Genomic DNA, 15,834 nt, shown 5'->3' with positions numbered 1-15,834 from the left:
AAAACTGTTTGAAAAATTCTAGTCCAACTACGTGGTCCCTGTTACAAGTCGTGGACCGAATATAATAGTTATATACCATCTTTTACACATATAGATTACATTCTAATGCCTATGACAAAACCAAAGCAAAATAAGTTTGTTTTCTTATAGGGTCAGGCAGAATTGCGCCATAAGCAAACATGAGCATATTTAGGAACAAAACATCTCGGTTCAAAGATATTTGAAGCTATTACACTTCATTGGTAACTTGACCTATCAATGTAAATGAACTCAAAATAATCCACACTGATTTTTGAAGTTAATTTCTGTGGTAAACTATGCATATTTTTGTATATAAACTCTTATACCGGCCCATAGTTATTTTTGAACTACAAACAGCTACAATTTGGCTTCACCACACGAACAAAACCTATGTTTGGTCCGTCTCACTGTAGAACAACCGCTTACACCTACACATTGAGCTTACGCTACGTATTTATAAACATTAACATAAATAGTCCACGCTAATATTACGCCACGTAAACAAAACTTTCCATAGAGTATTATGAGAATTTAATTAAGAAAAAAATACATGAGAATAATTTTATAATTAGATTTGAACTCCTCAAACTAAAATGAGGGTAAAAATAGCTTTGAAAACGCGACGTAATATTTGAATGGACTTTAAAAGGAGTGCATTTTACCGCTAAATGGTGCCAGTGGTCTCTCAAAATAGTTTAATGTTGTGTATTTTTTTTAATTTTGACAAACACACTACTCATGTGAGATATAAATAAAATCCAGATAAACGTCTTGCTATTGATATTTGTGCTAAAAATAATAATATTTCTAATATTATAATATCTCGATCATACCCACTAGCGCCATTGTCGCGGCAGTTTCTAGAACTAATGCCTCCATATTGTTCTAAGTGCTACAAGCCTTGAGGCCTCACTATCAGTTATTCCGTATAATCTCGATTACTTCATCGATTTAAATCGATAAATATGACTCGATTCAAGTTGGTTTAAGGGTCATATCTAACGAGTTAATACAATGTAAAGACGTAACAAATACCAGCAATAGATGGGAATTACTATCGGTGTTTGATGTTGTATTGTGTGAAGGGTGCTTGTATGAAAGTCAGTCCAATTTTAAAAACGCAAGATCAATGCATCTATGTCTCGCTTCTGGCCCACATGAATTAAGTAATATAAACTCAGGTGGGTACACGTTGTAAAGCAATATGTAGTTAACCCTAAGGTCTTATAGTATTCATTAAAAAGATCATCCTTTCTTCATATAAGCATCCTTAATTTACCCATCCTCGCATTCATTGATTTAATATCAAATGGTATCTTATTTATATTCCTAAGCTAATTTGTTCTATTCATTATCGTTTGTTGCGACAATTTTACGCATACATTTTCATCTGCAAAAATATAAAACAGGACTTTTACTAACATAGGTTTAAAGATGTCGAAAGAAACTCTTGAAATTACAAGATAATAAAAAGATCTTTTTAATGTCCGTACTAAGAAGTATGTATTGATAATGTACCTATCATAAAGTCCTGTGTAATATTTGACGGCAGATAAAAACTGATGACCGATAGCGACTCCCATCGTTCCTTCACTAAATTCAATCAAATGACCAAAGCGTCAACATTTCAAGCTAGACCTCACAAATACAATATATTACATAACTAAGCTACGAACTGAAACGCAACAGAGTGCTAAGTTTTGCAAGTTAAAGTTCATCATACAACTTAATTACAAAGCTTTCATTTTAGAAGTGTTCATTTAATAAAACTGACATCTGCCTTTGGTCGTATTATAAACGCTCTCACTTACGAAATAGTAAACGTTATTTTCCGGCAAAATGAATGAAAGGGAAATATTCAAATTAAGTGATGAAAAACACGACTCTTTAATTCAGCCGAGTTATAATTACGTTTTAACTTGCAAAACTCGGAATCAGCAGCTCTTATAGACCATTTTGCGTTCCATTGCGTATTTTCAACAGGATTTTTTTATGAATAATCTGGTGTTAAAAGAGAAATGCCGCAATGGATGGTGCACGGTAAAAATTTCGTGCAAATGTTATGGACACAGCGTTTTGCTGTGTTTTGTTGGTGTGAGACTCTGGTGTTGTATTGAAGACTAACTGTTTACGTGTCCCTGAAATAAAGGAAGATAGTGTTGGTAAAAACGATTTTTTTTCTGGTGGAATGGATTTTATTGGGTTCGTTTTATGACTCATTTTAATCATGTACATAGTATGAAAAAGAGGCTTTGTTCTGTCATAGAGGAGCCTAAATCGCCATTTTGACTTTTGAAAAATTACGGTTCATGAAAAAAAAATCTGGTTATACGTCTGTAAAATACTTTCTACGTACAACGTTAGGCTCACGGCCTCTTTTAATGGCAAAATAAATAAAGTGATAATATGTTCTCTTAGCATTTGTGAACATAAGTAGGATTTGTATGATAGCACCTACATTTTTACAAAATAAGATCCTCCCAAGTCTGGAAGCTCTCAGATGTTTCACTACTTTCATTCGGCGTTGGAGGGTTTGGAATTAATTCTTCACTTCTGTGGATGTTAAGAAAGCCGGCATCCGTTTAGGATGGAAATCACGGTAACATATTGCTCAAGCTTTATGCCTTCATTGGTTGATTTGCGAACTATGCAACGAGCTATGTTATATAAAGCGTAACTTGTTTTGACGTTAAATTTATTAGTGACAGTTTTATGCACAAGGCACATATTAGAGAACTTATGTAAATAATTTTAGCAACCAGCTTATGTTTTTGTCTTTCATTATGCGCAAGCGCACGTGACTTTTGTTCAAGCATAAAATTCCTAGGTACAGTAGACCGCACATCAGTGGTAACTGTCATGCACCTTAACGCAATAGTAATAAGTACAATTTTCCTATAAAACTGTTACCACTGACCTGAAGTTGACTGTACTATATAGAAGTATTTATTAATTCCTCCTTTTCTACGGGTTTTCGAGTAGTGTTATAGTAAGCTATGTAAGCGACTTACTTTCTACTCTTGGAGCGGGTGGGCGAGCTGTGGTTGGAGTTGTGCGGGCTGTCGCTCAGGTCCGAGCTCGAGCTTCGGATGTCGCCGTCCATCTGCCGAAACAAGTTCAACTTACATTAATCAACGGTTCTACGGTTTACCGTATATAGGGTAGGCAAAATCTTGATTTGATCCCTACTAATATTATAAATGCGAAAGTAACTCTGTCTGTCTGTCTGTTACGCTTTCACGTCTAAACCACTGAACTGATTTTAATAAAATTTGGTACAGAGATGAACATAGTTTGAGAAAGAACATAGGATAGTTTTTTATCCCGGATTTTACGAGTTCTCTTGGAAACGCGATATAACCGAACTTGACGCGGGCGAAGCCACGGGCGGAAACTAGTAAATTAATAAAGAATTGTACTTGTATTTTTTTTCTAACTCTTTCTTTGGATACCATAGATCTTCGTGTATGGAATTAATGAAGAAAGACGTACCTGTCCGGCCTTAATAGCGACGTAAGCGATCTGCAGTATGAGCCAGGTCCACACGATATGTAGCACGAGCAATAGACACAGCAGCGAGTTGAAGATGTAGTACGCCGGGAACATCGGTAGTAACATGGGTGCCCGGATCGATGTGCTGGAAATATTAAAAGGGGAAATAAGTTATTGATACCAATGAACAAAAATGTTATTTGTTGATCATTGGGACGAAATATCAAGTTTGATAAAAACAAGCAAAAACAATATACATATATTTTCTTTTGTGATTAAAATTGTAGTTTAAAAAGTCTATTTCTAATCGCCAATCGACGTAGATATAAAGGTTATAGAAACCTACCTCTAAAGAGCAAGAAAATACAGCCAAAATTGGACAAATGTCTACAAGTTTAGACAGTCAGGAAAAAAAAATATCTGTGCAACTTCCCGTTTTATTCATTTCTTTTCGAGGGTTCTTCTTGCATTGGCACCTTTTATTTGGCAGTAGGTCAAACTTAAACCACTTCATTATATCCTAGGTGTAATAAATCTATCTCTTCAGCTAATTTGATCATCCGAGTACTGGATTAAAGCACATAATTCTTACCTCCAAATGAGGTAGAAGGGGTATATGCCGACGCGCGTACCGATCCACACGACGATCAGCATCAGGAACAACGCATCACACAGCTTCTGGTACTTCGCATATTTGGACGCCTTCACCGACTGTAATGTACAAAACATATCATATAAACATTGCTTAAAACGGAAAATATGTCTAAAATTAAATGCTGGGTATAAAAATAACCCAGATGGTACTTATTACATTTATTTATAACTTTATTAAAATGAGTTTACCTTGTACATTAGGTACACTTATTTTGGAGTGCCTGAACACTATAAATTGAATAATAATGGATTGTATATCCGACATGGGAGAATGATTCAGTGAGGAAATCATGGGAGAATTATTTAGTGGGCTCGGTGAGGAAAAACTAATAGAAAATAACCATTTTCCTTTCATCAAATGATTTACTACTTAATTCTAACCGTAGTGTTGTAGGGGAGTTCCAATATCTCCTATTTTAGCTGGTTAAGGAAAAAAAATTGACATGACAGAAACACTGATCTGACCTGAAGAGCCCTTGGCTAAGTCAAAGCCGCGCGATCCGATCGATCCTGAGGTTAAGCAACGCTTGACTCGGTTAGCCCGTGGATCAGTTCTTCCGTGTGACGGAAGACACAATAAACTGGTGGGTCCGGGCTGAACATCTTTGACAGTCGTTGCGGATAGTCTTACCAACGGGTATCGGGTTACCCAGGTAACTGGGTCGAGAAGAGAATGGGAGTCGTTCCTTGTGAAAGTCAGCTGGATCCGGTTAGACTGGAAACCGACCCCAACAAACCAATTGGCTGGGCAGACAATGATAGAATTCTGACCTCAACAAATATATCAGCGCAGTCATGCAGCAAGAGCACCAGTGTGCCGATCCTGTGCAGGTTGCAGACCCAGCTGAAGGAGAGCAGCAGGATGGTGGCGATGTGGTGCACGAACATCTGCCAGAAGTCCTTGCGCCGCACGTCCCAGAACTGCGAGATCGTCAGCGACCAGTAGAACGCTGCCGATATCATGTAGTACCACCAGATGTCGTTTGTGAGGCCCTGGAATAGCATAGTTCATAGTTCTTAACCTTTCATCCTCATCCTCCTGCCCTTTTCCAAATTTTAACTGGGTTTGGCGCAGCCTGTCTTCTCCGAAAAGAGTATGGAAATACCTCCATTTCTAAGTCGGAAGATATATAGCCGTCTTTCCGAATGCGGGAGATTTATAGTTTTTCACAAAAGTTTTATGGGCTGTATGTCGTGGCTAAGCTGGATATAATGTAAAACGCATTAATTGACAGTTGTACATCCCGTCCGAAGCAGCAGAAACTTGATATATTATGTAAAACAATCATCATCTACAGGCCTAGCTGAGCTACAATGGCTGTTAATTTATGTACTTTAGCTAAAAAAATAAAAATAAATAATTTCTTCAAAATCTAAAGTAGCTACAAAATTCAGATAGAAGTGAATAATTAGAGTACAGTTAGCATAGCAATTGTTATGTTCCGAAATGTAATTAGCGTGACGACCACCTCAATTTGCAGCTGTCAGTTCTAACGCGGACTAATTGCTACATCGATTGTTTTCACTAGCCGTGGATTTAGACGTCCTATGATAGCTTCCTTGAAAGTCAGTTTTTTGAAAATAAATACTAAAAATATGAACGCAATTTTTTGTTTCAGAAAAAAGGCTAAAATGAAATGTGAAGTTTGATAATGAGATCTACATGAATAAGTATTAATTTTTGGCACAGAATAATACAAAAATACATGCATAAAGCAAGTGCAAAAACTATAAAAAATCTTGCGCAATCGCAATAAGAATCCGTGAGCTTGATAACAGATGAAGATTTAACTTATTTTGATACTTTATCAATATTCATGAGAAAAATCTAGCATAATATAGCATTCGTGCTGAATACTAATACATTTACAACGTCAAAGGAGAATTTATTTTAAAGGTCAAAAGACATGCTTCAGTAAAATTATATTATGGTTATGACTATATGTATGTACTGAATGAAGTTATGCTTGATGGATCAAACTTACAAATTGGCTTTAATTAATCTTGAGACAATTTATTAAACGTTATACGTTTTCGTTTCTCAAATGGTAGCTAGACCTTTATTACAATTTAAGCCGTATGACAATGATTATAAAGATCGTTTTTCTAGTGCACAATTGCATAGATTTTTACCCACATAGGGTTCGGGTTCTATTCTTGCCGGAAGCAGCTGATGACATTAGAATAGTTGTTTTATTAGAAACACGTGTCATTCTAATTACTAGAATACTTAGTTACATACTGTATTCGAAAAGAATTTAAATTCTTCTATGTCGATTATTATACATACTGTAGGTACAGTAAGATGATAGCTATTTATGATTGAAATGGTGACTAAATTGAAATGAGAATGTAAGAGAATATTAGCGAAACATCATTTCTGTCCGAGACTTCAAGCATATCGAAGGCAACAGTTTTCATTGATCAATAAGTCTTTGCAGACTCAAAACGTCACACTTGTTCTAAGATAACAAAAAATGTTTACTTGTATTTTATTGTTATTATGATCCACGCAGTAAGGACACAGATTAAACAAAATAGACTATAGTTGGAAGGCGCATTTAAGTTCACAGATTAAAAAAAATAATATATAATATGCACAAAAATGTAGTTCTTACCTGATGAGGATACCCAATATAACACTGGTCGATATCCCACAGCCATTCCTTATCCCACAGAGTATAAAGCCCGAAGGTGAAGTTGCAAGTATAGAAGACCACCTTCCAGGCATTCTCGCTGAACTTGACCAGGGTCGAGGGCTTGTCCTGGCCGCGGCGGAGGCGCCACCAGCGTTGTATCTCGCGCTCTGATAGCTCGAGCTTTTTGGCTAATGCTGCTGGCTGGAAAGGTGAGAAAAAAGAGATGATTTTGGCAATCTTTTTATGATATTAGTTTTCGCAAGTCGTGTCCTGCGTCCCGTGGGAACCATTCCGCGCACCCGGATAAAAAGTTCCTAGTTCCGGATTAAAAGGCTTTCCTCGATAAATAGGTTGTCTAACACTGTTTTTTCCGAATCAGTCCAGTATACAGATTACCGCATTCAAGCAAACTCTCCAGTTTTAGAATGTTACTACCTCTATAGAAGTTTCGTTTCGTGGCGTGGGATAAAACTATCTGTGGAATTAACAAATTCCTCTTATGATTTTTGAATGATTCTATTCGCAATACATGCTTGACAGATCAAGAGTGTATGTTTTGTTTTAAAATCTTACAAAAGCGCATAACCTATGAGCTACAGAAAAAAATACTGGTAGCAAAAGCATCACCTATAAAATAACATATTTGAAAATATCACACCATTCGCCAAATCCCAACGAAATTGAGGGCAACACTCATTGGCAGACTAGAGGCTTATTATTTCTTACGATACACCATTCCATATCATTTACTTGGCACTTTTCTCGTTACCCACTATACCTACACTTAGCTACAACTTCGTCCTTCTAACCCTGACCTTTGATCAAATCGATATTCACGTCTGTCAGTGAGGTGAAATATTAACGACCATGGCGTGAGTACCATAATTTGCCTCATGCATATTTTCCTAATAAAGTCTAGGTAAAGAGTTTTTACTCGAGTGTTTATCGGGGACTGCGATCTGAGGCTTACGTGTCGGTAATGATTCTGAAGCTATTGGCCACTGGCTGGTAAATCAATATTGCATTAGGTAGCTGCTTCTATTTTTATAGTAGGTTGGGTAATTTGGATGTAAAAAAAGGGAAATCACAAAATTGTGGTTCAAAGTCGACTTTTTAATTTTTGATTCGTCATTAAATGAAAATGTTTTTTTTTTTTTTTGCATACAAAAATAAGCATCACGGAATTCTAGTCTTGTCTATTAGATGGGACTCCTCATGTGTCTGAAATAGTCATAAATTTTGTGGTGTTTTAACCTGAACATAATAAGGCCCTCTGCAACAACATTTTGTACAATTCCTGGGTAATAAGTAGTAGCGGTAATAGAGCAATCAATAGTAATAATTCCTTCATAATGAAATCTAATATCGAAACTGAAACCAAAAGTACATAAAAAAACAACGCTTTTCAAAGGTCTTGTCTATAATGTCTTCAACGACATTGTTCACATGACATTGACCACGAACATAGCAATCTAAGTAATTTCCTAGCTACAGATTACACCCAGAAAATAACACAGCAGTATTGTAAGACTCTGTAAACAGATACCATATCTAATACATTATAATTGTACTAGCTTTTGCCCGCAACTTCGTTCGCGTGGAATAGTGACTACCAGCAGATTTTTGATTTGACCAATAGATGGCGCTATATGTCCGGAATAATTTTATTTTTATTTTTTTTGTAATAAAAACTATCCTATGTCCTTTCTCAAGTTTCAAACTATGTCTGTACCAAATTTCACACAAATCGGTTCAGTAGTTTAGGCGTGAAGAAAAGACAGACAGACAGACAGACAGACAGAGTTACTTTCGCATTTATAATATTAGTTTGGATTATAACTGTTGATAAATGGAGTGACTAAAGCAATCAATTACAATTCACCTGATTAGAAATTTAAACCGGAGACGAATTTGTATTTGTTTTATAGATAAGTTAAGTAGTACGTTAAGTACAGATTTTATTCTAATCGATAATTTTTAAGCCTATTGAATGTGTACTTTAAAGAAACGTGCCGAAATCACTTGCCCATTGAATGCAAATGGATAGTATTGGTATTTTAGATAGTAATTAATCAAGTTAGAATAACAGTAGTTCAGACAAACCAGTTTCATAATGAATTAGTAATTAAAGAAAAGTTTCAAAAAATATTCAGTCCCAAATAATTAATAGATACTTTAGCTAAAAAAATACTAATTGACTTCGCTGTGGACCAAGAATTAATTAGAAATAAGAATTTGAAGTATGTGTGTCAAATTGTTAGTAATTGATTTGTCCATCACCTCAAATGACTTAAGTAAATACTGTAAGCACTCAAGATAATTATAATGTCATATACAATTTGTTCGTCGTTATCGGGCCTCAAGTGCTGTTCACACATTTACCAAAGATACCATAAGATTACATTATTTACCTAGCATTTTGGGGACCACTTTGATAATGACAATTTGTTCTTTCAAACATTTCACCTGCATTCATAAATAAATATAAATATGTGGGTGTTGTAGTCCATGAAATAATTATTTTATCTGTGACATTTACATAGCCAAGGTCGATGAAGTGGAGAGGAAATGTTTTTTATCAGTTACACACAATTTTGATAGGAATATAATATTGTAACGCAGGTATCGACAATGAGATTAGAGAGAATCGCATAATGATATCTAAAATACCGACAATTCTAACGTTTTATGGCTCCGAATGACGTTGAACTGATAAACTGGAATTAGATTATTCAATATTTATGACGCATTCTTTCGATGTGTTCGAAGCTCGTGAATATTTGAATATAACGGTCCGTCGATTCGAAAGTTAGAACTTTTTTGTATGAACCTTGTCATAGTTCTATCTATCTGTAGCAAACAAATGTACCGTTTGTAGTCATTTTCGCTAATTTAAAGATAAATCTAGATATTTCTAGAGCCGTGATGCGAAAAGTATCGATTGTTCTTTTATCATTTTCAGTCACGGTATTGTTTCAACGGCGATAATAAACAAGAAATAAGCGAATACAGTAAATAAAACGTAATAATATTCACCTCTTTTAGTTTAGGCGAGGATTTGTATATCTTCTCAAGCTTGGGGTTGTTCGGTGCTCGTCGCGGCTTCGTGTTCTTTATGCCCAAATATGTGCCAAATGGAGCGATAACGAATCTGCAAAAAAGTACAGAATGAGTAATTTAAGTTGTTGTGGTTTTAGCATATCGTGCATTGTAACCTCTTTTCCATATATTGAAATATGTTATCCTAATGCTGCCTAACTGCTTAGAATGGAGCATGAAGAGGTAACAAGCTGGCTAAAGAAGTAATAATATGACATCAACTTGATCAGAATACATATTATTTCTTATTTTTAACGCAGCTGTCAAACAGTAGAAATCATTCAGCAAGAAGTTACAAGGACTTGTACTGAAGAGTCTCAATTTGATAACGAAAATGGCAAGATTTCAAACCGCATGGCTCTTATCTGATATCTCGGCAGTTCTTATTTTGGATCAACGATAAGCATTGCTAATGTTTGTTGAGCTTCTGACTTCTACTCTTCTGGGTCATATTTCCATTTTTAAAATGTTAAAGGAACTACATTAACTACATTCTTTAATATCTTTAAGCAAGTCTGCAACCATACGGACTATAAGTTAAGCTCAAATTATATAATAACAGGGAGCTGCAAAAATGCTTCTCATCTATCAATGCAATGAATTTGACTATGAAAGGCAATGATATTGCAGTACTTAATATAGGTAGGATTTGATTGAATGAGTAGTAGGTAATTTGGAACGAGATTCTTGAGTACTGTTCAAGTAGGTGTATCGACCTTACTGCCTACTCGATTACTAGGTAATAGGCCTAGGCTAGACAATTGCTTGAATAATAGAGATACATCCAAAATATAGGGTACGGTTACACTATTTTTTTAACGCCAAGGACAAAACTCTCAGAGTGAATACTTTAAACATTGTAGGTAGTTTATCATCGTGTAATTAATAAAATTGATTGATAGTGCGCTTTCCAATGACGCGAGAACTTGAACTAATAACCTTTTCACCGGACGATAAGGAACGGATGCATGATTCTGTTTTTATTTTATTCTCCGATAATACATGCAATATCCGAGTTAACGGCTGAGGTTTATTGCTATAATTTATCTAGAACATAGTACTTGTTTTTGTATGTACATACTGCTTAAGAATAGTAGGTAAACTAATTGTTGTCCCCCGGCTTCACCAGCATTCCGTAGGAACTAAACTGCCCTTACCGGGATAAAATAGAGCCTATGTTACTCGGGAAGAATGAACCTTTCCAACAGTGAAAGAAGTTTTCAAAACAAACAAAAAAATATTCCTCTGCTTTATATTAGCATAGATGGCGAATTTAGCCAGGAAGAATGGCGCAATACGATCTTCTGCAACGTGCACTAGACAAAAAATATTTTAAAATTGCAATCCTAACGGTTCTAGTCTGTAAAACCTCACAAAATCACACGATGGCACACCAACAATAAAAGCGAAAGTATTTGCTTGACTTTCTCGTGAATTACAGTATTTTCGCAAGTTCAGGTGCGACATAAAAGTTGGTGCCAAGTACGGCTTCGTTAGTGGAAGTTTCTTACACTTTCAATTACTGAGGGAAGCCAATACTGTGCCAATAGAATGCTTCTGGCTAGATACGTAATAAAATTATATGATGGCTTTTTTTCGAAGAGAAAATAATTAGGTACTGTTGTGTTCATACTGACATATACCGGCAGTTTTATGTTTACTTCTCAAGTTGTAGCTGAATAATTGGACGTTATGATAAAAGGCCCCCTCTCCATAAAGTTGTAAGAAAATACCTTTTTCCATATATCAAACAATTTATCCGTTTGTTGTAAACTCAAATGGCTCATGAACGAAATTAATTAAGTTCAAAGCTTAATATTTAATTTTTATTAATGTCAATGACATTTCAATATTTTTTAGTTTTCAGCAATGTTATATTATATCAATAGATTTTCTGTCGTCACGGTTTAGAATTTAGACAAAGTAAAAACATCAGCTAGTAATTTAGTTTGTCATTATTCTTGTAACGCCCTTGGCCTTGCATGACGTCGAATGCCCTCTGCGTTTGACACAAAATATGCAGCATCTATTCATCAGTTCAAAGATCTTACTTACAAAGAAATATGACCCTCGTAAACATTATATGACATCTAAGTTTATAAATATCTTTACAGTTGATCATAAAAGTAATAGACAATTTATTTGCAGCTTAATGCAGTATTCTAAACGACATTTTCTGTTCTAAACCATTGCACGCAAAGTGTAATTTGGGTTTACAAACATTTTTAAGTATTTAAACGTAACGGTAAAAATTTTAGCCCATCATACTGGCATGTATGATGAGCTACAATTTTTCCCTCCAAAACTATGAGTCAGGCGCATTCTCGCTATACGGAACACTAAATTGCAAGAGCACTAAATCATCAGAACAAAACTAGACAAGTGTTCAACCTAAGGTTAACAAGAGCAGCCATGTCAACTCAATTCGATCTAGCCAATCAATACAATCACTGATAATTCACACAAATAACAAGAATAATTGCTGTTATCACTATCAATATACTTAATCTACGTACATATTATGAGTCATATTCCCACGAATTATGATTTAATATCTTTCGGAAGTGCTGTCGTACTTATGTTAGTGACTTTACCGTTAGTCATAGAAATGTTAGGTATGTTTTCAATTACCTATAGATGGTAGATATCTGGTATGTTTACGTGGAAAGAAAAGTTATTCATGCATTGTAAAGATTGATTGTTACGACTTTAGGTGCCGTATTGAGTGTAATCCATACATACCTACCAGCATAGTCATGCATACAGTGATATAATATTTGTTTGTGGGGTTTGTCACAATACGTATTTATTTATTTTGTGACTAACTTTTGCAGATCAGCTTTAGAACTATAGATAGCGTATGTACAATTCACACAAACAGAAAGTTCGGAGGTGACTGAATTCAACTTGACCTACATTTGTTATTTTCTCTGAGTTAATGAAACATGACAAACTTTTTCACTAGTAACACACTTATGTTAATTGAGGTATCTTTGGGAAAAACCTTCTTACAAATCTGTTCATTTCCTTCATATTCTACCTAGTACCTAGTTTACCTGTTGAGTTTTGAAAAGACAAAACCTTTTAAGAATTGTTTATATTTTAGTTATTTATAGCAGATTTCAATAAGCTATCTATCCTGGGATATGGTTATAAGAGATATTAGAAATAGCCATTAGACATTGAGGATTACAAAACGAGCCAATATTTTAGTAACAGCAAGTATGTCACCAGAGTTAATAGCTCCGTAGACACAGTTTGGGTTACTCGTAACTATAAATATTATTTGTAAAGCTCACTGGCATTTACGACTTATTGTTTATTCAGTTTATTGCCACTTAGCAGCTATTATGATCGCTCATCAAACTTGTACATAGGTCATAGAAAAAATGCTAGAATAGATATAAAAAAATTGCCATGCATCCTAGGATTTATAACAGTACACCAATGTGTTTTATTACATAGAATAGGAAGACTATTGTTTAGAAAAAAATGTGGGTTTACTATATTATTTTGTCATGGCAGATAAGTTTTATTGTATTAAAAAAATATGCATTTATTGTAGAAATCTGGAGCAAAATGGCAGGTGGTATAATGCAAATTAGCATTACATTTATTTTCCTCATTACAAATATTAAAATTACCTGAAATTTTAGAACACTATCTTTATGCTCACCAATTAAACCTACAAGTTATCTATTTTTATTAATCATAGCTATTTTTCCTTATTGAAGATAATAACAGAATACCTATGGTATAATAAATACTCTGACTGCCAAGTAGATGGAGATTTACATAATATTGTCTATTATTGTTAAGAAACAATCTCATTAAACACATTTTATTATGAAGAAAATAATTGTTATACAAACTTATTGTCTACCCTTTATGTTAAATAACTAAAAAGTTTAGAAGGAAACCATAGTTTAATGCCCAATCCTTTTTGGTAGTATGAGGTCATACTTCCTGTAAGGCATAGAATAACAAAAATTATGTACACCTACATCAATCAGGATAAGTTTTGTCTATAAACCATTACCAACATTGCTGATATTTTGTATGAACAACATTAAATTATTGGCTTTTGAATTGTAACATAATTTTAATGGTGATACCTAATTCTCCATAAAAGGCATTTTTTTGTATATCATTATTTGTTGCCAGGAATTATTTGTTTCAAACTGTAATTTACATTCCAGCGATAAGGAAATTACGTGAACAGCCGCTATGCGAGAATTACGTTTAAATAAAATCGTTCGTGGGTTTATTCTGTTCTTACGCTTAAAGCTAATTACATTTTGACGTTAACTAATGTTACGACAGCATTTTTAATTCATGCTTCATTGAGTTTAGAGAAAATTTCAAAAAAAGAACGTGAATCATTTTTTTGCTCGTCACACGATACAGACCTCACGCGATAAAGCGCGATTAGGTTATCACACTTGCTGTTTTATATCACTAGCATTAACATAGTAGAATGTTTGTAGTTACTTACCTCTCTAACACGTAGCGCACCAATATAAACACAAATGCTAACGGTATAGGATAGAAAACGTGCGTGTGATCGGTGTAAACCACCGCCTTATCGGGACCAGGAGCGATGTCTGCCCATGTTGTATTAGGCGGTAACCACACGTCTTCATTCCAAAACTTGTCGAGGAAATACCTCAACATAATTGGCACTTAAATTCTGTTTTGATTAAAATTTTATTTATATTAATTTAATTTTTACAATGTGTACGAGCACCTCACGGCTTCATTGACAAAAAAGTGACAGATCGAAGCAAAGTTGCCATATATATGAAATCTGGAAAATACTAACGGAGATTAGAATTTATTGTATCTTGCTACCATTCTAATACCCTGATAATGTAAGATTAAATACAGAGAATTTTGAAGACGTAGAGTTATTTCTTTGACTTTGTTGTTTGTTTTAAGTATAGTCTAAAGTTATGCTTTTAGCTACAGACTCCGATTAATAGTTGGTAACCCTTTACCAGGGACCAACAACTCCCCCAAATGTAATCATTATTTCCGTTATATTTAAAGACCGAAATAAAAAAATGTAAAGTAAGAGTTGAAAACTGTTGTTTAATAATTAATCTTCACGAGAATTAGTGTTTCATGTTTATCATAGGTAGGTACGTAAGAATGACATAGGAAAAATAACAATTGATAGAACGTAAGCTCTTGAACGGTAGGCACTTGTTTTTAAGTTGTTATCTTTTAGACTCCGCGCCACGACTTGAGTCCGACAGTTAGGTAAATGGTGGAATTATTTATTTTTGCATTGTAATTACTCGGCAATCGCGTAGATATTAGCCAAGCGTCAACTTGGACTAAAGTTGTGGTGCTAATTCTAACTGGTAAAAATGTGCTTTGTAGGATAGGATTACATTAGTGTGTATTTGTTTCTTTGCATTATAACTTAATTTACTAGGGAAGCTACACATTTGGGGTGAAAATTAAACTAAGGCCTGTACCTAATTTGGACAAGTACAACCAAACTACTCACACAAAAAACCTAGGACTCCGAACTGGGAACAAACCCAGTAAGTAGATAATCTAATCGAACCCGTAATTTCAGGTCTTATAAGAAGTATGTATTCCATTCAATTGGAATAGATGTTTATAGATGGCACTTACATTAAAAAAGCTCGATATTTTCTTAGCAAAATATCTTATAGAAACTTGTCAAAAGTGGTAGACTACTTTCTTGGCCGACTGTCCTTAATTATTAATGTAATTAGTTAGTTACTTACATACTTTTTTCTAATCCAAATGACGATCGCAAACGGTTAACCATTTCTCTTGAAGTTTAATTTGAAATAAGTTTTCAAATTATATTGAAACCAGGATGCGTAAGTAAAGTCCACTTTCTTCAAAGAAGACGCAGCAAGTAACCAATCTGGGAACAATAAAATATTGT

The 15,834-nt window shown here is 34.6% G+C and overlaps 1 protein-coding gene across 2 annotated transcripts; it reads right to left on the bottom strand.

The window, feature by feature from the left end:
• Positions 1-266: 266 nt before the first annotated feature.
• LOC110380734 (ceramide synthase 6) lies at positions 267-14,710 on the bottom strand. Of its 2 annotated transcripts, XM_064040379.1 has the most exons (9): positions 14,401-14,710; positions 9,843-9,957; positions 6,786-7,007; positions 4,939-5,160; positions 4,106-4,224; positions 3,514-3,658; positions 3,033-3,124; positions 2,480-2,574; positions 267-2,159 (listed from the first exon to the last, which is right to left on the bottom strand). In XM_064040379.1, the coding sequence occupies exons 1-8, from the start codon at positions 14,577-14,579 to the stop codon at positions 2,484-2,486; spliced, it is 1,185 nt and encodes a 394-aa protein (XP_063896449.1). In that variant the 5' UTR covers positions 14,580-14,710; the 3' UTR covers positions 267-2,159; positions 2,480-2,483. The 2 variants fall into 2 exon arrangements, with proteins under 2 accessions (XP_063896449.1, XP_063896450.1); XM_064040380.1 differs by lacking the exon at positions 2,480-2,574 and having other exon boundaries at positions 14,401-14,708.
• Positions 14,711-15,834: the final 1,124 nt, after the last annotated feature.

The sequence above is a fragment of the Helicoverpa armigera genome, chromosome 22 (genome assembly GCF_030705265.1).
Source record: "Helicoverpa armigera isolate CAAS_96S chromosome 22, ASM3070526v1, whole genome shotgun sequence".
Taxonomy (NCBI): Eukaryota; Metazoa; Arthropoda; class Insecta; order Lepidoptera; family Noctuidae; genus Helicoverpa; species Helicoverpa armigera.
This window is presented reverse-complemented; position numbering and strand designations above follow the sequence as displayed.